Source organism: Trachemys scripta, chromosome 1, assembly GCF_013100865.1.
Source record: "Trachemys scripta elegans isolate TJP31775 chromosome 1, CAS_Tse_1.0, whole genome shotgun sequence".
NCBI classification, from domain to species: Eukaryota; Metazoa; Chordata; order Testudines; family Emydidae; genus Trachemys; species Trachemys scripta.
The window spans coordinates 187,899,793-187,923,796 of NC_048298.1; the positions used below are offsets into that span (position 1 = coordinate 187,899,793).

Sequence of the window (24,004 nt, forward strand, 5' to 3'; positions counted from 1 at the left end):
CTTCCCAGTTCAGGACAGTTTGCAGCACTGAACCCCAAACCATTTCCCAGCTATTGATATTATCTGTAGGAATCAGTTGTCACGAAGATGATTGCTGAATAAAATATACAGTGTATGAGAAAAGCTGGTGTGGGATCTCAAATCACGTTTATACCAGCCGGGCTAATGTTAGCGAACACAGTTTGCTCTTTAACATCCAAAGACCAAACAAGTGTTTTCAAACATATAGGTAGGTGTCTGTTCATGTTTTTACAAATCAAAGATGCTTGACGATTATATTTGTTCTTGTTCTTTTGATAACCATAGTGGCTTATTTGTTTAGATACTATATTATGTCCCTGCGCTGAGAAAATTATATTGGCGGCTCTTCTCCGGTTTAATAGGTAGTAGGAGAAAGGAGTTTTTATATATACAATCTCTTTAAGTCTGACTGGGGATTTGTTCTCCTTTTCCTCCCCCTTTACTTTTCTTCTCCAGGGCACAAACCTTTAAATGACCATAAAATTAAAAGATGTCTCTAGTTTCCATGTTAACGCACAAAATGCTGAAGGAAAACAAGTCCTTCGGGATGGGATTTATTCCACCAACTCAGGAAACAATTTGAAATATACTCCCCGAAAACGTGACAGGGGTCCCCTTTGTTAAAAGCCCCGCTGAGACCGATAGACATGCGTGTTTGGTAAAAAGATCAGTCTGATGAGGAGCAGGACATAAAAAAGGAGCTTTGATTACCAAAGTTAGAAAAGCAAGGGAGCGATATAGTTACCTGAAGCCAGCAAAATCCTGCCCGGGGATATAACTTTCCTTGTTTAGGAGGGTAATTGGGAGATTAAAGAGCACAGCCTTCTCCTAAACAACATCGGGCCATTATCTGAAGGGTGGTTTGCTTTGGCAGAGCCTGGTGTAATGGGATAATTAAAGAGGTGCGAGATAGCTTAAACAAACACACACTCCAACGGGATAGGGTTCGGTAGAGGGATTAGTTTTAAGGACCATTATTGTGTTTTACAAACAAGAGATCTGCTAAATTATTATTTGTATCCTGATTATTGCTATGGAAATGTATTTTCACACGGGGTCTAAACAACAATTAATAACCCAAAATCGGAACACAAATAAATCCCTAAACGTACAAAATTGTCACCTTTTCGGCCAATTCCTTCTGGCAAGAGACAGCGAATTGCACGTCCTTTCTTTAAATTTCGGTTTTCTAGTGATTGCTTTAAATCTGGAACTACCTACAGCCGGACCTCCTGTAACTGCGGCAGGAGCAGTAATAACAACAATGCAGTTAGTTGGGTTAAATTATGTAAATATCGGCGCGTTGCTGCATTATCTCTTCCTGATCTATGATCGCTAATGGAATACATTTCCGCAGAAGCAGGTAAAGTGCAGAGAAACCAGTTGTGGGCATTTGAGACGGAAAATTGACCACATGTTTTAGCGACACACACAGAGATCTGCTGTCTTTTTTCCTTTTGGGTCACCCTTTCTTCCAGATCAGCTTTGAGTGAAACATGCGATTCGAGGCTGACTTTGGTGAGTCTGCCCGTCTTTCCCTCCTTGCAAAGAAATATGAACGAAGAAGGGTGTTATCGCTAGGTTTAAAGCGACGTGCAGTTAATGCAAGGAGCTTGCCCTTGTTAGTAATAGTGTGTTTTTCCTCCCGGTGGGGGTGGGGGCGGGGGCAGGGTGAGTTAGATGCTGTTCAGTTTGTTGTTGTACTTTGGGGAAATCTTCAGCAGTTCCTCTCTGCCCCAACCACTTTCTCTCGCGTTTGCTCCTCAGTACTTGCCTCTTAAGTCACCTTCCAGGGTGACTCCTCAGAGGCTACCCAATGGCATAGACGCAATACATCTGGATCTAGGCATTCGAGGGGGTCACTCCTACTTCACTTGAACTTCCTTCCGGGGTTTTGGTGGTAATACAAGACAGATATTCCAGGAAAACATATTTTGTCTTTCTATAGCAGAAAGTGTGTGTGTGTGTGTGTGTGTGTGTGTGTGTGTGTGTGTGTGTGTGTAGGGATGTCACACGTATACTGGACTGAAAATTCAAATAATGTTAATAAAAGGGCAGCATATTTCAACCGAGTGCCATTAGACAGGCTAAACTATGTAGCCGGCTAGATTGTGGAAAATTCTTTCAGTGGACCTGGCTGGAAGTCCAGGGTTTAAAATCGGACTGGATAAACCATTCAACTCCACAAGGAACAATCCTGCACTGACAAGGGGACAGACTCTCACATAGCAGAAGTTGAGGTTCTGTCAATACAGTGCAACGCACTTTCTTTTCGATGCCCTGGAATTTAACAGAGGCCTTATCCCGAGGGAGAGGAGACATACCACCCTTCTTTTAAAAGAACAACAACTGGCTGTAACAGCCACACAAGAAGCGACTTCGAAGTTTACAATATAGCGATGGCTGGTCAGTTTTGTTGGTGTGACCCGTGTTCACAGTGTACAGATTTATCCGCACATGTGCTTGGGGTCGGCTCTGGCCTAGGTACTAAGCGACCTCAGCTCACAAGTCAGTAGAGGCTTAGGGTTTCCGGCACCACGCGGGACCAGGGGAACTGGGCTTAAGGTACCGAATCTGGGAAAGCCTTAGAAATGATATGCATCCAATAGACTTTCTTCGGACTCTCAGGAGGGAAGAGGGGACCTAGGACAGCCCTCGCTCCTGCTCTTGTTTTAGGTTGTGGAAACCTCGGTTGAACTATATTGCAGTCCCTAGCGTTGTGAATGATTAACACTGCCACGCTGCTGAGGTCTGGGGAAGAGATGGGGGCGCAGCAGCCGCCCTGGGGGGAGGGAAGGTTGGAGACTAGAGCCCCCAGGACTCCGAGCATGACATACCAGGGGATCAAAAAGGCAGCGTGACCAGGGCAGGACTTCCCCTCCAGACATACTGGTGTTTTCTCTGTTTAATACAGAACAAAGGAGAGGTGGCACAGCCGCTGCTGGAGAAATCAAAGCAGGCGAGAGGTGACAATCCCACACTGTGTGCGCGTGTACCTGCCTCACACTGAGTGTGCACATTGTGTGCGTCTGTAGCTATCTAGTGTAGTGAGCGTCCATGCCGGCCCCGGCCCCCAGGGCTATGGATGATCTGAATGGGCATCACTAAACTCCTGCCTAGCTTGCCAAGCGGATTTGTAACCGCTGGAATTCTCCCCCTTTCTTTGTGCTTGCTAGTGTGTGTGCTTGTTTTTTGTTTTACCTTCTTGAGCGAAAGAAAGCGACCCGGTGAGCTGCTGCTGTCAGTCCTCATCCGTTCCCGCTTGATTGGTTGTTGGATCGCCAGCTACACAGAGTCATATCGATGGATTAAAAATCCCGAGAGGAAAGTATTGAGTACTTGGCTGCAGTTGTGTGAGACATTGAACTATAGGTGCCATATGTGCATTATAACCTAACCCACTCCTACCCAAGGGACTGCTCCTGCATCCCATTGAAATCACGCTGGGCGCTCTGCCTGAGCGCAGGTTTTGGGCCCACGGTTCCATGCTGTTAGCTGCAAATACTTTCCACTCTAAGGACCAGAGAAGTGTCCGGAACCATCAGCAGGGTTCTCTCAGCGCCCAGCGTCAGGACCGGGCCTCCTTTGATATTGACTGTGTGCAAGTGTATGCGATTCCCCAAATCCTTGTGCGCTTGGCTAATGAAACTACATTAGCGTGTTGGTACATATTCAAGTGTGTGTGTGTACGCGCGCACTATGGAGCCGGAGTGTTCAGATGTGCCAAGGACAATGGCAGGAGGAGGTTTGGATGGTGTGTGAGATGAGGGAGACTCTAGCCCAGCCCCCGCTCTGTAGGTCCTTTCAACCAGTTTCTCTCCCAGCCTCCTGGCTATCGCGTTGTTGTGTAGCTCAAAGTCTCGGATATTAGCACGTATCTCCCACCACCTTATTTTAAACCGCGCTATTTATAATACGTTCAAAATGCCAGACCACCGCAGAAATGTGTGAGGATCTGTGGGTCTCTCTGTGTCTGGCTGTAGATGCGGGTGTGTAATACAGGCTGAGTTGGTGAGATCCGGAGCACCAGCCGGAGACTGTTCCAACAACCACACCCCCTCCAGTTCACCCCCGCCGCCTCCGTTTCCATTGCAAGTGCTAATTGCGGTCCTTGCCTTGTGCCTCTGTCTTTGGGTCCTACCGAAGGCGCTGCTGCACCGACGGACACGTCACGGGGCACATTTATCCCCTCCCCTCTCGAGGCGCTTCTCGCTTGCTCCAGCCTTCACTAACGAATTAACTGAAGGTTCCACTCCAGAGCCTCTGGCTATTCCTGGCAAAGAGGAGGAGGAGGAGGAAGACATTAGTGTTTCCGTGCGTGGGAGCACCGAAGTTAGGCTTTGTGAGAGTGGGGGATTTGCCTCCGATCGCTGCTGTGTGGTGCGCTTGGAGAATGCGGCTGTCAGCTCTTGGAAGGTGAAATAGCAAACCCTTATTTCTCCTGTAAGGTAGAGTCCTCTCTCTAGTCGCATGTCAATGTGAACTAGCTCTCGCTTCGCACCAGTTTTTTTATTTTTTTCCATACGTGTCAAATAATAAAAATCTCTCTTTATAATATAAAACCTTTTTAACGAATTGCCTTGGACTTGTTTGGATAGTGCCAGCACTGAAGTGACGTTGGCCTGGAGGAAAATGGATCCTTTAATGTAACTGTTTAGGAGAACCGGATTTAGAACACGGGCTGGAGCAGCGAAATCCGCTTGGCTGCTGCAGACAGTATTCCCCGAATCTCAGATGAGAGGTGAACGGGGATTGTGCTAGGCAAAATTGCAGGCAAGTTCTGCACTTGTGCTCTAAAATACACACAGTTTGATACATACGTGTACGGTGAAAGCATATTTCTCCAGCACTGGTTGCAAGACAAGCGGTCGCTCTCCTAGATCTGATTCAGAGGGAAATGTGTGAAGGAAAAGCGAGCCTGTGGTTTTAGAGCAAGCCTACCAGCAGCTCCCTCCTCACCGGCTTTGACTTTCATTTTATGGCTGGGCTGCCTTTCCAGCTTGTCTTCTCCTCTGCACCTTGGGCTCTAGGACCAGATCCCTTTGCATTAGTTCATTAGAGAACAACTACCTTTAAAAAAAAACATTGCAGACTGCCTAGTACAATGATTTTCTGCTGAGCGGTTGCTTGAAGGCTTTGTTTTTCGGAGGGGGGAGAATTGCATAGAGCAGGAAATCATTCGCTAAACAAAGAAAAAAAGGGGGGATATGCTCCCTGTGAACGAGAAGAGCCATTTCCAGCTGCAGCCACGGTCCCGGTCCATGTAGATCTTTCAGTCTCTGCTTTCCAAGTGCAAGATATTTGCATTGCAGAGTCAGCCCAGAACTGCATTCTCCTGACCTGCTGCGGCTTGTGGCACAGAGGTGGTTTCCCACTCTGGTCTCGCCCTTCTCATGCGCTGATTTTTATTCTGTTTTTTTTACGAAGAAAATAATATTAACGATAAAGTCAAAGTCCATGCTCGCAGCAATCCGGAAGGATCGGGTCTAATATGCCAGTGCCATCCTCCTCATTGCCGTGCAATAGCCGCCATGAAGGAAAAGTCCAAGAATGCTGCGAAGACTAGAAGGGAAAAAGAAAATGGAGAATTCTACGAACTGGCCAAGTTGCTGCCTCTGCCTTCAGCTATCACCTCCCAGCTGGACAAGGCCTCCATCATCCGCCTTACCACCAGCTACCTGAAAATGCGAGCTGTCTTCCCAGAAGGTAAATCCCTCGGTTGCTTCCGGGGCACCTGCTGCTTCTCATAAGGCAGGAGTCTAAGGCAGGGGCTTTGCAGGGCGGCGGTGGGGGGACAGCACATATTGAGTGCAGTTTCTTAACAGTTACTATCATCTGTGTTTCGAGGGTGCAAGGGGTCGGAATGAGCCGTGACAGTCATTGAAATAGTTGCTGTCTGTCCTTGAAGACAGTGACTGTTTATAAATAGCCACCCCTCCCCACGCACATCCCAGGCCGTCTCTGTGAATTGTATTTCCAATTGTAGCCTGTGCCCAAGGTGCTAAGCAGGCAGGGGGCCAGTCGCCATGAGTTTAGTCGTATTCATCAGGCTTATTTTAAAGCTCAAATAATACCCCAGAGTTTGGAACGGGAATATTTGTAGGTCGTGTTGCGGTGCGCTGAGTCCGACAGAACCGGGAGGAGGAAAGAAGCAGAGTTCTCTAACCCAGGGCAATGAGGTTGCTTAGATCTTGGGGAAATGGTGCCAGGCAGCTGACTAAACACCAAGCAAGATCTGTGCGTGGTACATTCTGTGATTTTGTTTTCTTTCTTTCCCTGTGTGTGGGGGCGGTTAGAGCTGCTTAAAATTATTTCCCTAATTTAGGACGCGATAATACAAAGTGTAGAGACCAGACCTAGCGCAGAATGGGGGGAGGGGATCCAGTCTACAACCAGCAGGTCTGGCACGTCGTTGACAAGGCCTAGAACCAAGAATACCTTTGGATAACACTAGGGACAAGTTGGTGTTTTATCTTCACTCTCTCCCATTGGAGCGAGAAAGCCTGAAGATTTGGGGGATGGGCCATGTGGAAAATAGGAGAGCACAAATTCACATGCAACTCACTTGCAAGAGGTAGAGACAGAAAACTTCGTGAGAGTGGCACAGAGTTCTGAGAATAACTCTAATAAAACGGACACCACAACAAAGGAACCTATTTAAAATACGTGCGAATAATATAAATATAATATAATTAATATCAATGAACTTGCAGGTGTGATTTAAAAAAAAAAACATAATCTCCAACCGGCCCAGAGTGTATAAAAATTGGTACCAAAAGAACTAGACATACCACTGAACACACAGGGCATTACTTGGGCTTAGTTTCCGCTCTGCCACACACATTGTCTGCTCACTAGCAGCGCGACTATACTTGTAGCGCGCATGCATTGTGCTAACAGTTTTAAAGCGTCGTCCCCTCTCTGAGATTATTTTGATTTTGCTTCTCGCTCTGTCCCTCAACGTACTGGTCATGCAGCAGCCGGGGCTCTGCTCTCAACCCCAAACAAACAAACAGCAGCGAAATGTCAGCGCGTCCCGAACTGATAAATAGAACGGGTTGCGTTAGGTGGGCCGGCGTGGCATGGTGCATCAGTCTGGAGTCCATTTGTCAGCGGAAAGATATCATTAGTTACATAGCGCTGCGGACATCTGCTAGAAGCCTCCCCCCTGCCCCCGCCTGTTACTAATTGCATGGGAAATTGTTTTCATTCTCCTGGGGGGCCGGGGGTATTCCCGGCGGGTGTGTGTTTCTGAAAACGCAGCATTTACCGAGCTGTATGGTCTTTAAACGCTGCCCAGTCCACCTGCCTGCAGGGATCCAACAGAGCTCAGCATTTCTAGCCTCGCCCGCGTCTTTTGCACCCACGCCAAACCCTTTAAAGATTGGAATGAATCGGCGCACAGAACGGGGCTGGCTGCGAAATTAGCTGTAAAAAAAGTGTCATAAAATTCGCATCCGTAAGTAGACTAATAAACCCTCTTTTGTAAACGAACTACAGGTTCAAGATTTCATCTTTGGTTGTTAATGATCATGCCCCGCTTCTGCAAGCGCCGGGGAGGACCCTAACTCGGACCAAATCCCCAGTAGGACTTTTTTTGTTTTTTTTTGTTTGTTTGTTTTTTTATTTTGCAAAGGGAGGCTTTGCTTGAGCCGGGACTGAAGGACGCGGCCTTTTTCAATGCAATTGAAAATCTGCTGCGAAATGAGAGATCCGGGCAAAGATCGTAGTGCGAGGCAGTATGGTCCCCTACTCCCACTGAGCAGCGCCTTCCTCCATAGCGAGCGCCATTGGCTTCAATGGGATATGCAGGCCTATTCAACTTGGATAAAGGGATCCGAATCTGGCCCTTTGGCTCTCGCGGGCTTGCAGACCCCAGTCTGCTCGACTGAGCCTTAAACACCCTGTCTTTTAAAGGGAGAGCGAGCAATGCACATAAAACTTGAGATTTTCCCCTCGGACTTTTTTAAACCAAACACTGAATCCAAAAAATACCAACCCCTTCTCAATCCCATACACACACACACCTTTCCCCCAAACAAGTACACACTTCAGATGTTTCTTTCACTAAGCGGAAGTGGCCAACTGACATACATTGTGTGGGGCCGTTTGTAATATGTCATGTTGTGTGATCACTAAACTGGATGAGAGAAATGAAATTAAATGCTGGTTAATATTCTCTAGATGGTTAAATAAACCCAAATCTCTTCCTTTGTGATTTGTTTGGCCTGTCTGGACAGATGATGGGGGAGGGGAGGAACAATTAGCATTCCAGAATGAAAAGTTTGTTATTCATCTTAGTTTCTAAGGAGCTTATGAAAGGGTTACAAATTAAAAACGAGAAAATCTTTATCAGCTACGTCAATAATTATGAGCAATGATTACTTAGTATTACATAAAATCAATAATTCTGTTTAACCGAAAGAGTTCTATAAAACATATAAAATAAAGAAATTTACAGTTCTAATAGTAATAAAACATCCCAGTGCTTTGGTATATTCTAATGATTTTCGAAAATTTAAGTCATTATAAAAGTTTCGATTAAGAAATATCTTATAGTAATTTCGGGAGGGGGTTCCCAATTTTTGATCGTAAGTTTTTCCTCCAAAATAAGTGAATTACATATTTAGAAATACATATGTTGAGACTTCTCTGGACAGCGTTATATTACAAGTTTCCCAGACAAAACTCTCCTATTGAACAAACTGTGTCAACGAACAATTGCAATGCTCAAAGAACACTTAAAAAACCAGAGGATGAAAGCCTCGCGAGCTTATATACCCAGGATGGCAGTGTCTTATGTGTAAATTCTCTTCAGACCAAATGACTGTGTGCTTCTGCACTCCTCACATGCTTAAGAGTAATTTTTAAAATATATATGACAAACGTATTCTTTTGCCATAAATACTGCGTAAATATATTGAAAAACCAGAACACTGAGAACAGTATATGAAAGACGAAGTAAATAATTTACTCCTGTGTTTCTGAATATATTTTTAAACTCATACGAGGAGAGTTGTTGGAAAGTGATAACTACATTATTTCAGCCATGCCCATTAATAAATTGGTTCAGCTTTGGAAAGTTTCAAGCTGGGAGCTACTCTCTGCCAGACAATTTGTGGGGAAGTGGTCGGGTCATAATTCCTTTCACTATCAATAACTCCCTTCATAGTTGGGTATCTTTCCTCAGGAAAGAGCTGATGTTTCTGAATTTGGTTTTTATAGGAAATTATAATGAACGTCTCCCACTTCCCCTGATATTTTCCCAAATGGCATTATTTAGTGGCCTTAGTCAGCAGAATAGAAATAACAACTTTTTAGATTTAGTGTTACAGACAAGTGCAGTCTGGGATCAGTGCCCCAAAGTGAAACAGAGCCTGGAGAGCTATCATTTTTTGATCTCCGAAAGAGCCATCGTGCATATTTTCTGCTATACAATATTTTGCTGAGATCTTGGTTTTTTGAGAGAAATAGATGATGTGTCTGCAGTCAGTATTTTAAACTCTCTTGTAACAGAAAATTACTTCAAGGTTTTGCAGATGTCTAGTGACTCAATGTGCCCATCAGCGATCATGTGTCTCCAAGACATAAATATAAGGCACATGGCTGCAAACTGTACTTGATGTGATTTTTTTAATCCGCGCATGACAGACAACCAAGACACCTTTAGGGCCAAATCCGCCTCTCATCGAAGTCCATGGGAATTTGCTATTCACATCAATGGGAGCAGAATTTGGCCCAGAGGAAATCGTATGCCTCCAACATTCCAGCCTATGTCCTGGCTAGAAACCAGATTCCTTTTATTGTGCCAAAATTTCTAAAAGGTGAATCAAATCTAAAATAACCTATGTTGAGATATATAATTACATTGTAAATACAAGAGGAAAAGTGCACTACCCCTATTCTCCAATGTGTGTAAACATTCACTTTTACGACTGAATTATCATCTTCGTGATAACACTGAGCCAGTTTTGTTTCTTTAAGCTGGGGTAGGCTGGGGGAGGGGAGGGGTCTGAGGGGAAGAGACTGCAACCTAGCTGCTAAACCATCGAATTTCTGCTACATTTGATTCGAATTATTGTCCTGCTATGAAACTTGCTTCCAGCCCTGAATAGGCCAGGAAAAAGGGTAGGGTTTTAAAAGCCTTGGTAGTTAACGGTTTAAATACGCCCTGGCACGTAGTGTAGACAACTTTTCATACATTTTAAAAGGTGTCCGCGGCAGTGGGCATCCCTATGCTCCCCTAGACTTCGGGGATTGAGGCAATCAGATTTCCTATCCAACCAGTTACTGTATGTTTAGAAGATGCACAGTTTAATCTGGGCCCACAGAACTCCTTGCGGGAGGATCCGGAACAGGCCCACCGAAGTGAGCGTGAAAGGAGAGTAACATTAAACCTCTTTTGCTCTCCCAAAGTGCTAGTCTTGTGGGGTATAATTTCGTGCTTCGGTATAGTATTTTTTTCCGTGTGGATTTGCTCTGACCTTCACATTCTGACTTAAAATCCAGGCGATAAAAACATAGCGTATATCCCGACACTCAAACTCTGTAGCGTCATCCTCTGTAGGATATCTGTTTTGATATTTTGCCAAGCCATTTATTGCTGCAGAACAAAAAAATACTACGAGATATTTTTGGTGCTTGGCTGTCAATATGTTTTTCCACAAATGAACAAATGGGGGGAGGGGGAAGAGTGAGGACTATTGTTGAGTTGAAAAGATCCCATCCACCAGGTTATGGCGCTGAGGTTAAATTGTGACTCCACGTATTTTCTAGAACTAGCTTTAACACTGCGCATTTATTAATGATTAAACCAAAAGGAATGAGCTGCTTAATAAGTGACTAAAAATGTAGCGTATACTATTCCCACCACTACCTAAAAACAAAACAAAAGCCTGGGAGATATTGTGACTTTTTCTTTTATTTCTGTGCTTGGCATCGTGTCTTAATAGTACAATCTGGGATCTATTACTTATTCCTATGAATAGACGTTTTAATAATTCTTTAAAGGGCATATAAATATGTTCTTGTCCTCGGTGTATTTAAAATAGAGCCGGGAATATAACACAGGTTGAATTACAACAGTTTCAGCTCAGTCTTTTACTGTACATCTGCGAGGTTTAACATTCGCTTTAAAGGCTACAAACAATGCTGAGAGTGAGCCATTCATAAAGCCGTGTGTGCCTATTTTAATAACAGCTAATAGTAGTTGATGGTATTAAAGGGTTTATTAAAATAAAAGACGGCATTAGGGCTTCCTTTGAGGCTTGCTCTAAATGTAAATCGGTGGCATTTAGAGATCACCGGAATGTTGGAGGCATACATAACTAGCAAGCAGTCACAGGTATATGGGCTGCTTGCAAGAAAGATTTGGGAATCGGGAGCAGATTAGAATAAAACAGGGATTTTAATAATCTCCTCCATCATTTCTTAGCAGCTGGACTTTTCACATCAGCGGCAAGACGCATTTCAGTTTCCTCCTAAAATAAACCTAGATGGCACGATCTTCTGCAAATTATAATTATAAACTGTGATTTGTCTATTTGTCCCTTGTCATGAGTGAGACTTTCAAATATCTCGCCACACTAAATGCGTCTAAATACTGTCATTACAGGAGGGTTTTTCTCTCGCTCCTGTTCGTGATTTGGCGTGGGGTTGAGTCTGTGATCTAATTTTGTTGGCTCCAATAGAACAGTCGGTTTGGGCTTGGTTTTTAAACATTTTTTTTCTCGAGAAATCTTAACCCCGACCGCACTAATATTTCCAATACGCGACTTAAAAAATACAAATAGAAAACAAGTGGATCTCTTAATACATCTTTAATGGATCTCAAATAATTAGTTCTATATACGTAGAATTCCGATCCCCAACCTGAAAAGGAGTCTGCTAGTCCTAGACAAAGTTCTGTCCTTTCCTCTCAATCGGCCCGGTTCTAGCCACCTCCAAAACACAACAAATGTAAGACCGCTATTGAAGGACGCTGTCGATCTAATTTTGTCTAGTGCAGTGATAATTTATGTGCCAGAAAGTCAAGATAGTTTCCCCTTACCCCATTAGTGTAACCTCTCAGTAGAGTTAAGGTGAGTGTGCAGACAGTATTTCAACAGGAGGCGACACAATTGCTGAAATTTCAGAGCCCCACGAGTTGCGGTTGACTAGCAGCGCTAGTTTTCAGAGGTGAGAAATACGTCTCCAAAGCCGTGTGTACCGATCTATAACCCGATTTGATCAGGGCACCTGCAGCTATCTCACGTGTTCGTGAGTGAGAATAGTGTCGTGTGGGACTAGGCCCGATCTTGCCCACCAAAGAAATCAAAGGGACTTATCATTGACTTCAGGGATGGGTCCCAAGTGCCACAATAGCTTCAGTGAGAATTTTCCCTTTGAGAACTGCGGGATCGGGTTAGGTCTCTGTTGGAGTATATGTATGTGTGTGTCTGTGTTGTGACTATAAGAAACCTCACTGCTGAATTATTAGGGTCACCATCAGCGTCTCCAATACAGGGGGAAAGGAACCCGGGGGGGCACCTCCTTTTTTGACTCTTGCAGACGGGTGGTGTTGCCTGGTTTGCCGCTCTCCTGCCTTTTGTATAATTTGCAACGTGCCTCTCTTCTTCATAAGCTGTTTGTCCCATAGCCGGTTAAATTCCCCCCGAGAGGGAGCAATGAAATCCCAATGTTTGTAGTTGACCCAGGTTCCTTTGAATTATGGCTATTGAATAACGCGCAGGATCGTGCACTAAAGGGGAGTGGGAGCACAATAGGGTAGAGACACAAAGGAAATACTCCAAATTACAGGGCAATCTGATACTTACATACTACATTACTGATAAGTAATTGTTTTAGCAGATTTCCAAACAGAAAAGCTACTGGTTTTTTTACCTTTTATTTACCTAAAATGCTTCCAGATTTTGTTACAATATAACCCATTTTTTCCCTCTGAAAACTGAGAAATGCCACGAGGTGAATATTAAGATGTGACAAAGTTTGAGATGTCAGATTAAGGGAGAGAATCGTGTCCATATTTAGTAATAAAAGAGAGGGAGCATTCTAACATGAGAATCAGACGCCGTGGAGTTTCTCCACTTTCAAATGCCCTGTCATATAATTTTTTGCCTCTCCGTCGAAAACAATCACCGTAGAACTGACAGTTGCCTAGACGCCCCGGCTAAAGAAAATCTTCAATGCGTGGGAGAGAAATAGAACCACGAGTTGTTACTTATAGTTGTCTTGGGGTAGTAGGCGCAAAGGCCCAATCAAAACTGAAGCTCCAATGTGCTAGGTACTGGAGGGACACTCAATCGCACTGCATTCCCAGCACACCTCGATTAAAATGAGAAAAGAATGCAGGAGAACCACGATTAAGATCAACGAGAAAGTGAAGAGAGCCCTTTAGTTAACATTTACAAAGAAATGATGCCACTTGTCCCCAACATGGCTGTGTGGCTATATAAAGGAGCTTTGGAGAAGCAAGTCAGAACTCAGACCTCCAGAACAAGGGCAACACAGCGTAGTTTTCAAAAAAAGCTAGATATTTTCTCTATGACAGTCTGCTTCACCATTTACTTCCCCTGCTGGATAATAGACTACTTTCGGGTTCAGTTTGTGGCACAGGAATGTCAGACTCTGGAATTCAGTCTGGATTGGAATTTCTTGGCTTTGTGAACCTGCCTCGCTCTAGATAAATGTCTGACCTTAATTGATAGAGGTAATCCCATACATTTAAAATTGAATGCGGAACAATTTCGCACCCCTTGATTGTTGTTCAAATGTTAAATATTTGCCAGGAAAAAAAATCCTTCAGCTGCTCAGCTTTCTCACAGGTAAATATACAAGATACATCTTAAACGCGTCCTTCACAATGACTCATTTGAAACCATTCTAGTCCATCCGGCTCTTTAAAACCAGTCTACAAGCTAGTGATTTGGAACCATTCGGGTCTATTAAGTAATCACACATTACATTTCAGCAATGTACAGAATGCTTACTTTGTCCCAGCAACTTCCCTGGCTAGGTCCAGCCTACTGAGTGAAGTGTACAGTGTTTACTGGTTAGTCAGGAATAGCTCCTTTGAGTTTATTGCATCCATATGCACCACTCACCTACAAACTTAGCAGCATGTCTCTAGGAAGAGCCGTTAATGTGCAGCGGTCCGTTTTTCAGAGTTTAAGGTTGTATTCGCTTTATTCCCACCTTTGAAAATAATATTCTGAGAAAATATTTTATCGACTGATGAAATCACTTTAAAACAAGGGAAAATATCAACCAATCCACTAGCTGTATTCAAATTTGATATAATTTTGAAATGGCTAAACCGATTTTAAATTTCGAAAAGAAAAAATTCCTGCTGGAGAGAGATTTTATGTTAATAGCGAGTCTGCGCTAGAAGGCTCCGATAAAAATAGTGGAAATACTGACACGATATTGCTAAAACTGTAACTGTAATACCAAATGATACAATCAAATATACCGCTAGGGATTGGTATATTGGAATGACAATTGTTTATATACCATTATTGAAAATCCTCGGTATGACTGGCTTAAAGAACAAACCTGCTTTGTACTTCAGTGTCAGGAGACTGCTGAGTCATAAGAGTAGTTTTAAAAAAATGTATCTGTAACGTTATGAGTGAGTGAGTTTGATTGGCTCAAGGTGACTTTATCATTTGCACTATTAAAAAGGGCAGTTTGTGTAGCAACAAGATAACTACTAACGCTTTAATTTAGCATCATTTTGCCAAGGAAAATTCACCTTTCTGTGTTCCTTTATACAACAGTTACTCTCCACTCAAGAGAAAGCTGCATTTCAGCAGAGAAAGATGGGAATAGTTTATGTAGCAGTGGAATTTGTAAACGTCTGTAAAGTGCCTGAGAGAAATAGAGGATAGCAGTAGATAAATGGAAGCTCTATTTATTAAAAAATACAATTTCACAATATAGGCAAACATCAAACTATAGACAGATACCCCAAAGCAAAAATAAATAGCCTGTAGAGGTAAAATTCTTCTGCCATTCAGTTTACTGAAGCATACACTCAGGCAACTCTGATGGCTAATGTGGATGTTCAAAGAAGACATACCTTTGGGACTGACTCTGGATACATTGAATGATTGATATGGCTCCTTAGCACCCGAGTAGCAGAAGAATAACTGAGTTATAGGAAGGTCAGTGGTAGTGCTGGAAATGGAATAAGCACAGTCATGCCTTGAACCATTGTTTATTAATACTGGTATTAACTTGTATTAGTAGGGTCTCTAGGAGCCCTAGTCAGGGGCCAAGACCCATTGTGCTAGGCGCTGCACAAACCCAGAATAAAAACACAATCCCTGCTCCAAAGAGTTCACAATCTAAGTATAAGGTGGATACAGACAGCTGGGGTAGCACAAGGAAACAATGAGATAATATTGGTCAGTAAGACCAGCACAACAACTGCCTAAGAACTGTTTAGATTTATCCTGACCTTCTCACCCTCTCCCTTCCCTCCATTGTCTGTCCTGAGCCTCCCCTTGACTTGGGGTTTGGACCAGGCCTTTGCCTGCTTCACCTGCAGCCAGTCAAGCAAAGCAAATGAAGACCCAGGACGTTTCATGGCCAGTCTTTAGCAATAAATAGTGACACATAATTGCCCAGAGGAGGTGAGAGAAGAGAAGGCCGCGCTGAGAGCAGGGGCCCTGACAGCACTATCTGATTTGAGGGCTGTGTGTGTCTCCTTCAGTGTAATAGAGGTAGCTCGGCCCCAGCCCGTAGCAGTCCTGACACACGAGTGTCCCTTGCAAGTGGCTGTGTGTGGAGCGGGGCCAGCCGCTACAGAGAGGCTACGTCGTGAATTCACCTTAGCTTGTGCGAGCAGCATGGCCAGGCAAGGCCGCAGGGAGCATTGCGGCTGAGTGCAGCGTCTGCCGGGGCCATGGGGGAGTCACTGGGCCGCAGGGAGTGCGTGACTCCGGACAGCCACCTCTCCAGCCCCTGCTCGGGGCGCGTGTTTGCAGCTGCTCTCTAGCGCCGCCAGCTGGGAGCGCTGCAGAGGGAGATAAGTGCCCAAGCTGCCATTGGCCGCCGTGCCTCGCTAGACGGCCGCGTTATTGTTCGCGCCGGGGAATAAGGTTCATGCGTCGTACTGTGTGCATCATGCTGAGTGCATCATAAGTAAAATGACCGGAGAAACACCCACAGGCGTTATTCCCATCGGCGCCAAGCGGGGCCACGCACACAGAGTGCCACAGTCCTTTTAGCGCCCCCCCCCAATAGCGCTAGGTCACTGAAGCCAACGTGCATTTCCCCTGACGCTCCACCCCCAAGTCCGGCGGGGTTTGCACAGCGGGACCCGGACCCAGGCACCCGCTCAAGGCGACACCTCGCTCTGCCAGCCAGGCTGCGCTGCCGCACGGGGTCCAGCGTCCGCTCGACCCGCACCCGGCGCTGCTGGCCAGGGGGCCGGGAGGGGCAGCCCGAGGCTGCGCTCCTGCCGGTCCGCCTGGGCCAGGAGCTGGCGGGCGAAGGCGCGCAGGGCTGAGCCTCGGCTCCCGAGGACAGACCCTCGCCGGGGGGCTCTTGGCGGCCAGGCCCCTCTGGGCAGCGCAGGCTCCGCCTTCAGCCGCAACTAGGCCCCTCGCTTTGCAGAGCCGCGTGTGGCCCCGAAGCCGGGCGCTTGGCTGGGCTCCTAGGGGCAGCGAGGCCGGGCAGAGGCTGCTGCTGGCCCTGCCGAGCCGCGGGATTTCTCGGCCCGGCCCTTTGCTCAGCCTCACCAAGCCCCGTAGGTAACAGCGGGTTAAGAGGCGCTCAGCAGCTTCGGGCCCGAAGCAGCGATTTCCCACCGTCTTTAAATCCATCGCCCGCCCTGCAGCCAGCGCCTCTGGGAAAGCGACATTGGAGCTGCGCGGCTCCAAGCGAAGCGCCTCAGTCACACTGACCGCCCGGGCTGCCGCCTGGGGCAGCTTCATGTGCGCCAGTGACACTCCCCAGCGGCTGCGCTCAGCCTCCCGCTCGGCTTCTCCGAGCGCGGCGGTGGGGTCTGCCCTGAGGGGCTCCATCGGTTACAGCCCCCTAGAGAAAGGGCGCGGATGTGGGGCTTGTGCATATAACAAGGAGCCAGGCTCTTGTCTGCGTGGGCACATTATCTATCTATCTATCTATCTATCTATCTATCATCTAAACAGTTGCATTTGCAGAGAAGAGTAACGCGGGGCTCAGTCTTGCAGCCCCTCCTCATTGCTTTTGGCTGAGCGAAGGCTGCCGGGTCGGCCCCCCAGAGCCTGGGGTCCGTGTCACAGTCCAGCCCAGGCTCATTGGGGTCGCGTGGGGAGACATGGAGGGCGCGGCAGCTCTGCTTTCACAGCGGTGGGACCGCAGGGACTTTCCATCACCAGGCGCAGCTGGGCCCTGGCTAGGACGGGCCCGGGTCGGGTTACTTGGCGGGATTTGAACTAAAGTGGCATTTGAAGGCGAAGGAACGTGTGGCCCCGCCAGGGCGCGCCCCCCGCAGGCTCCGCTCGCCCCGAGCCTAAACCCCAAGGTCATGGCGCTGATTCGCCTACAGAAAAGACCACCTACGTCCTCGCCGGGAGACATGCGCTGGTGTTAGTGTCCCGCGGCCCGGCCAGGTCAGCCCCGCACCCTGGGCAGCCAAGGGAACCGGGGACACGCGCGGCCCCGGAGGCTCATTCCCATCCCCGAGTTTCTAACTGATTTGTCGGTTCCTTTCCAGGTTTGGGCGACGCCTGGGGCCAGCCGAGCAGAATAGGGCCCTTGGATAATGTGGCTAAAGAGCTGGGATCTCATTTGCTTCAGGTAGAAGATGCTTTATTCGAGTTTTATACGCTGCATTGGGATTTTTTGTGACTCTGTGTAATCCTCCCTAGCGCCCTCCCAGCCTAGTTGTTACACGAAGACTTTGCGAGGTCATTCTGTTCACACAACCTAGAGCCACGGTTTTCTTTCAGCTGTTCAGAGTGAAGCCAGTCATTTTAATTTTCGTTCTTTGATTTTAGCAGTACCAACAGCCTACATTAATAAGAACGGTTTGCCTGGTCCAACAATTACAAATAAATCCCCCCACCCCGCACACACACTAAGGGATCGCTTTTGGTACTACAAACGGCCCCTGGTGAATTGCAATGTGGATTGTATTTACTATCAACAATCCAGTCAGGGTGTTTTTGTAAATGGGAGATCATAGTTCTCCACAGATTGCTCAGTAGGGAAAACCTTTAAAAGAGCGCATGGCTCCTGCAGCAGGAGGTGAACATCTGGCTTAGATCTCCTATTTACGCTAGCACCTGAAAATACAGTTGTTCCGAATCCTGTTGATCTGCTCTGCAATTCTTCTGCTCCCCATGTGAACGTCCCCATGTAGCAGAGAATTTAGGGAGAAATAGTTGGGCGGGAGCACCCAAAGGGAGCTTTCTGTTTGTAACCTTAATGCAGCAAGGACTCTTTCTCCCCCTCCCCCACTTTAAAGACATAATAAATTGTAATTATTTAATGGTCAGTTTTATTGAGGAAGTTTAGTATTTAGTCACAATAGCTGTTTTTAAGTGTACACTGGGGTAGTGATTATATCTAAAGAGAAACTCAGCCTCTGAGCTGTGAGTATTGAAAACTCTTTCAAAACCTCATTCCTAAATGTAGTCTACTGGCATTTGTAGCTGTTGAGCTGTGAGATTTTAAAGGTGCAGTCAGAGAATTTGTCACTCTACTTTCCATGCTCATTATTGTTTTTCCAGTTTGTATTCAGAGTAGCCTAAGAAGTAGGCAACATTGATACAATGCATATGACTAGAGTTGAAGCTGACAACTGCTAGTGCAGTGGGTTGTATCTCACACTTGTCTTTCATTCCCACTGTTTTGAAAATAAGATACAGTGACGTGAATAATAACATAATGAAAATCTGAAGCTTTTATATTATAAACTACAATTATAGGAACATGGATATCAATGGTAAAAGCCCCTTATTAGTTTCAAGGGGTATGGAGTCAGGCCCTTGGAGCAGTTGGAATAGTTTTTAAGATTGAACCCAAAAAGCCTTGGTGCGCTAGGTAAAGCAGCTGAGGTGAATAACCAGTAATAGGAAAGGAAGAGCAAAATGCATGGATCAGTTAGAAAAGATATAGATTCCGATAAGGATTCAGATAAGATTTGAAATGACATGAAGAGTGGATTTTTTTTCACCACACCCTTATTATTTAAAGCCAACTTAAAATTGGTGTACTCCTTTGTTTAAAAAGAGAAAACTCTCTCATGATAGGGTTTGAAACACATTATTGATTTTAATAAAATAAATATTAGGGCTCTTGATTAATCACAGTTAACTCACGCGATTAACTCAAAACATTAATCATGATTAATCTCAGTTTTAATTGCACTGCTAAACAATAGAATACTAATTGAAATTTAATACATATTTTTGATGTTTTTCTACATTTTCAAATATATTGATTTCAATTACAACACAGAATACAAAGTGTACAGTGCTCACTTTATATTATTATTGATTACTAANGTTTTAATTGCACTGCTAAACAATAGAATACTAATTGAAATTTAATACATATTTTTGATGTTTTTCTACATTTTCAAATATATTGATTTCAATTACAACACAGAATACAAAGTGTACAGTGCTCACTTTATATTATTATTGATTACTAATATTTGCACTGTGAAAATGATAAAAGAAATAGTATTTTTCAGTTCACCTCATACAAGTACTGTAGTGGAATCTCTTTATCGTGAAAGTACAACCTACAAATGTAGATTTTTTTTGTTATATAACTGCACTCAAAAACATAACAATGTAAAACTTCAGAGCCTACTTCTCGTTCAGCCAATTGCTAAGAGAAACAAGTGTGTTTACATTTACAGGAGATAATGCTGCCTGCTTCTTATTTACAATGCTATTGAACAGGGCTGGCTTTAGGCACCAGCAAAACAAGCTGGTGCTTGGGGCGGCACATTTTTAGGGGCGGCATGGCCGGCGCCAGAATGCTGCCGCTGCCGCCCCTAAAAATGTGCCCCAGCCGCCCTAGCTCACCTCCGCTGCTGCTGCCTGGGAGGGAGGGGGAGACTCCGAGTGGCTGCTTCTCCCCCTCTCTCCCAGGCTTGAGAGATTTGGGGAAGGGGCAGAGTTGAGGTGGGGCCGGGGGTGGGGTAATTAAAAAACGGGGTGGGGGAGGCGGCCAAAATTGTTTTTGCTTGGGGCGGCAAAAATCCTAGAGCCGGCCCTGCTATTGAAAGTGAGAACAGGCACTTTTGTAGCCAGCTTTGCAAGGTATTTACATACCAGATATGCTAAACATTTGTATGCCCCTTCATGCTTTGGCTACCATTCCAGAGGCCATGCTTCCATGCTGATGATGCTCGTTAAAAAAATAATGTGTTAATTACATTTGTGAATGAACTCCTTGGGGGAGAATTGTATGTTTCCTGCTCTGTTTTACCCACATTCTGCCATATGTAGAACTTGTCATCAGCATGGAAGCATGTCTTCTGGAATGGTGGCCAAAGCATGAAAGGGCATACGAATGTTTAGCATATCTGGTACGTAAATACTTTGCAATGCTGGCTACAACATTGCCACACGATCACCTCTTCTCATTTGCAGGTGACATTGTAAACAAGAAGCGGGCAGCATTATCTCCTGCAAATGTAAACAAACTTGTTTGTCTGAGCGATTGGCTGAACAAGAAGTAGGACTGAGTGGACTTGTAGGCTCTAAAGTTTTACATTGTTTTATCTTTGAATGCAGTTATTTTTTGTACATAATTCTACATTTGTAAGTTCAACTTTCATGATAAAGAGATTGCACTACAGTACTTGTATTAGGTGAATTGAAAAATACAATTTCTTTTGTTTTACAGTGCAAATATTTGTAATGAAAATAAATATAAAGTGAGCACTGTACACTTTGTATTCTGTGTTGTAGTTGAAATAGATATATTTGAAAATGTAATAAATGCCCAAAAATATTTAAATAAATGGTATTCTATTATTAACAATATGATTAATCGTGATTAATATTTTTAATAACTTGACAGCCCTAATAAATATATTTAGGCAAGATTTGGTAATTGCTCTCCTGGAGATGTTATCATCTAGCTCATTAAATATGCACTTTGAATTTTATTTCAAATAAATTTAGTTGATATGTTGGTTTGGAGCCATTGGTCTAGCTTGAAAATTTGTATGTAGGTACATAATAAAAATCTTTATGAAAGCCTTTGCTTGTACAGTAGCTACTTAATCTCTTAGTTATTTTACATTTTGTTTAGTGTCAAAAGCAGTTAGGTAATATTATGTGCTAATTACCTGTAAATGATGCATAAAATGGATTTTACTTCTAAATTATAATGCTCAAAATTATATTAAATCAGCACAGTTACTGTCAACTCTTTTTTAAAACTAGCACCTGGGCTGAAATTTTGTATGCCAAATTTCAACTCTAAGCAACAATTTTTCTAGCTGAGTTGGAAACCCCTAACAATAATTCTAATGGAAGAATGGACATAACTTTAACTATAAGATTGGGAACAGCAATTGAAAGTTGACAATAATGTTTAAAGTAAAATTTTTATTTAAGGATGCAATAATTTCTTTCCCATTTTAATATATCTACAAAGTTTTGTTTATGTTGGAGGGGGATAAAAAAGAGTAAAGCTAAAAAGTAATCTGGTTTCAATTACATGCTGTAAAAATAGTTAGTAGGCCAGAGAATAATTTGGAATATTTTTTATTAGGGCCACATTGTGTGCACTGCTTTTACAGGATTTTATTGCATTCCTCCTAGTTCAGTATCCTAAAATATGAATTAGTAAATAGACAAGGCAGTTGCTTTATCTCTGTACTTTAGAAGTTAGTTTCCCCCTCCCAAAAATACATGTTTATTTTTCAGTGATCTACATGTGTACAGGTATTTGGCCAGGAAGTTCAAAAGTGATTAGTGATTTTAGATATCTCTGATTTGCCTAAGCACTGGCCTTCTGAAAAATCAAGCCCTTATTAAAATACAATATAAAGCACCTCAAAATTGCGGCAACCAAAATCATTAGTTACTTTTGAAAATCATGGCCGTCTTTGTACAGTTTTAATTTCTATCCTGTCAATCTTTTCTTTGTGGGATAATTAAATCTTTCAAACCTTTACTCACATGAGTAATCATTACTTTCAAGTTAGACCTCATGTGAGTAAGGATTATCAGGATCAGGCCCCGAGTTTGCATTAAATGTTAACATTAGTTAAGATTGTCAGGTTGCAATGTTAGTGATGAATGTCTACAATGTTTCACTTTCAGTCTGATGAAGTTTCCTTTATGGATTGTTTCTTTCTGAAGCTGTCATGGGCTTTTTCATCCCTGGCAAGTTCCAAATAGCTATGAAGAAGACAATTCTCTGTCCACAAAGCATAAATAAAAATATAGTAGAAGGAATTTAAAACATTGCTCAATTCTGCCATTACATCGTAAAAATGGCCTGTATAGCATGGGATACCTTAAGTACCACATAATTCAGGATTTGTGCTAAATACTAAAGTAACCCAAGTTAATAGGAGAATGTTAACTTAAAGTGCAGCATAACTTCTGTAAGGGGATAATGAAGTGGATTTCACAAATTTGTGTTTGAGTAATATTCTTCACAGGGACAGTATGGGTTAAATATTTCTTTTTAATAATATATTTTCTGCTTGGGAGGGGAAACACTTCAAAAATCTTTATTTTAAATTATCAATTAACCTGTGAGATTTTTATCCAAAATATTTCTTTATTGCAGACATTGGATGGATTTGTTTTTGTGGTAGCATCTGATGGCAAAATAATGTATATCTCTGAAACCGCATCTGTTCATCTCGGTTTATCCCAGGTAGGCGTAACTTTCTGCCCATCTGTTAAATACTGATGTACTATGGTAATATCTTGGTCAGTGTATTAGGTTTTGTTTTTTGCAGTGGGGTCTTAAGCTTCAATTTTGTTCTGATCTTAAGTTTTCTTTCATTTAAGTAAAGCCATTTGCTTAGAGCGGCAATGTGATTATCTTACCTTGTATCTTTTCTTGTTGATTAAATTTTACTTCCTATTACCTTTAATAAGGTTGATAAATATTTTTGCAAACTGGAGGTAGTTTCTGAGCTTGAGCCTGGAACTCAAAGCTACTGCCTGCATGGTAATGCCGTACATCTCAGAAAAAAAAAAGTGAAGATTTCCAGTGCATACGTTTTGTATTGCATGTGACACTGAGAATTGCTAAAATATAAAGGCTACTACAAGAGTGTGTGGGTGTGGCTCTGTGGCCTGCCGTGAGCAGGTGGTCAAACTAGATGATCATGATGGCCCCTTCTGGCCTTATAGTCTATGAATCTATGAGAGAGAAAATCTGATGTGGTACATGTCTTACTGGAAATGTACTTTTTTTTGGGGGGGGGAAGGTGGGCAGAGGGCAGATTTGAGTTTTTACATGGAATTCAGGGTCATTTTTCCTGAATTTTTACAGCTCAATGATCTTGTCAGTAAAGTGTTTTATATACTTGTGATAGAACTTGTACATCTCAGTTTACTACTGTTTTGCACAAGAAGTAGAAGGTTTTTGTTTGTTTGTTTTTAGGACACTTCTAAATTTTTACCTTTTCAGAGTAAGTACAACAGCAAATAGAATTAGAAGTGTATATGTTGTAAGAAGCGTGGTTCCATGAGTTTGTTTGAAAATATCTTCTACAAATTTGGAGACATAATACCTGATCCAAAGCTCACTGAAGTCCATTGGAAAGGTGCTCATTGATTCACTGGGCTCTGCATTAGCCTCACAAAGAACACAACTTTTTGTAAAGTGTCTTCCATAGCAGCTGCATCCCAAATGCTTTGCAGAATTGATAAAACAGATAAATGATTAATAGCAGAGAGAGAGAGAAATGAAGAGATAAAGGTAAGGGAGGTATGATGTGTTTGCAAATGAGATCTGAAGAGTCAATGAGAGAAGGAAATATAGGAAAACTATCCCA

General features: G+C 43.6%; 1 protein-coding gene across 1 annotated transcript in view; it reads left to right on the forward strand.

The window, feature by feature from the left end:
• Positions 1-5,552: 5,552 nt before the first annotated feature.
• The window catches only part of SIM2 (SIM bHLH transcription factor 2), a 69,858-nt gene continuing 51,406 nt past the window's right edge, over positions 5,553-24,004 (forward strand). Inside the window, exons 1-3 of the mRNA XM_034752676.1 lie at positions 5,553-5,727; positions 17,726-17,808; positions 22,783-22,872. Coding sequence (XP_034608567.1) covers positions 5,553-5,727; positions 17,726-17,808; positions 22,783-22,872 — 348 coding nt within the window. The remainder of the gene's footprint in view (positions 5,728-17,725; positions 17,809-22,782; positions 22,873-24,004) is intronic.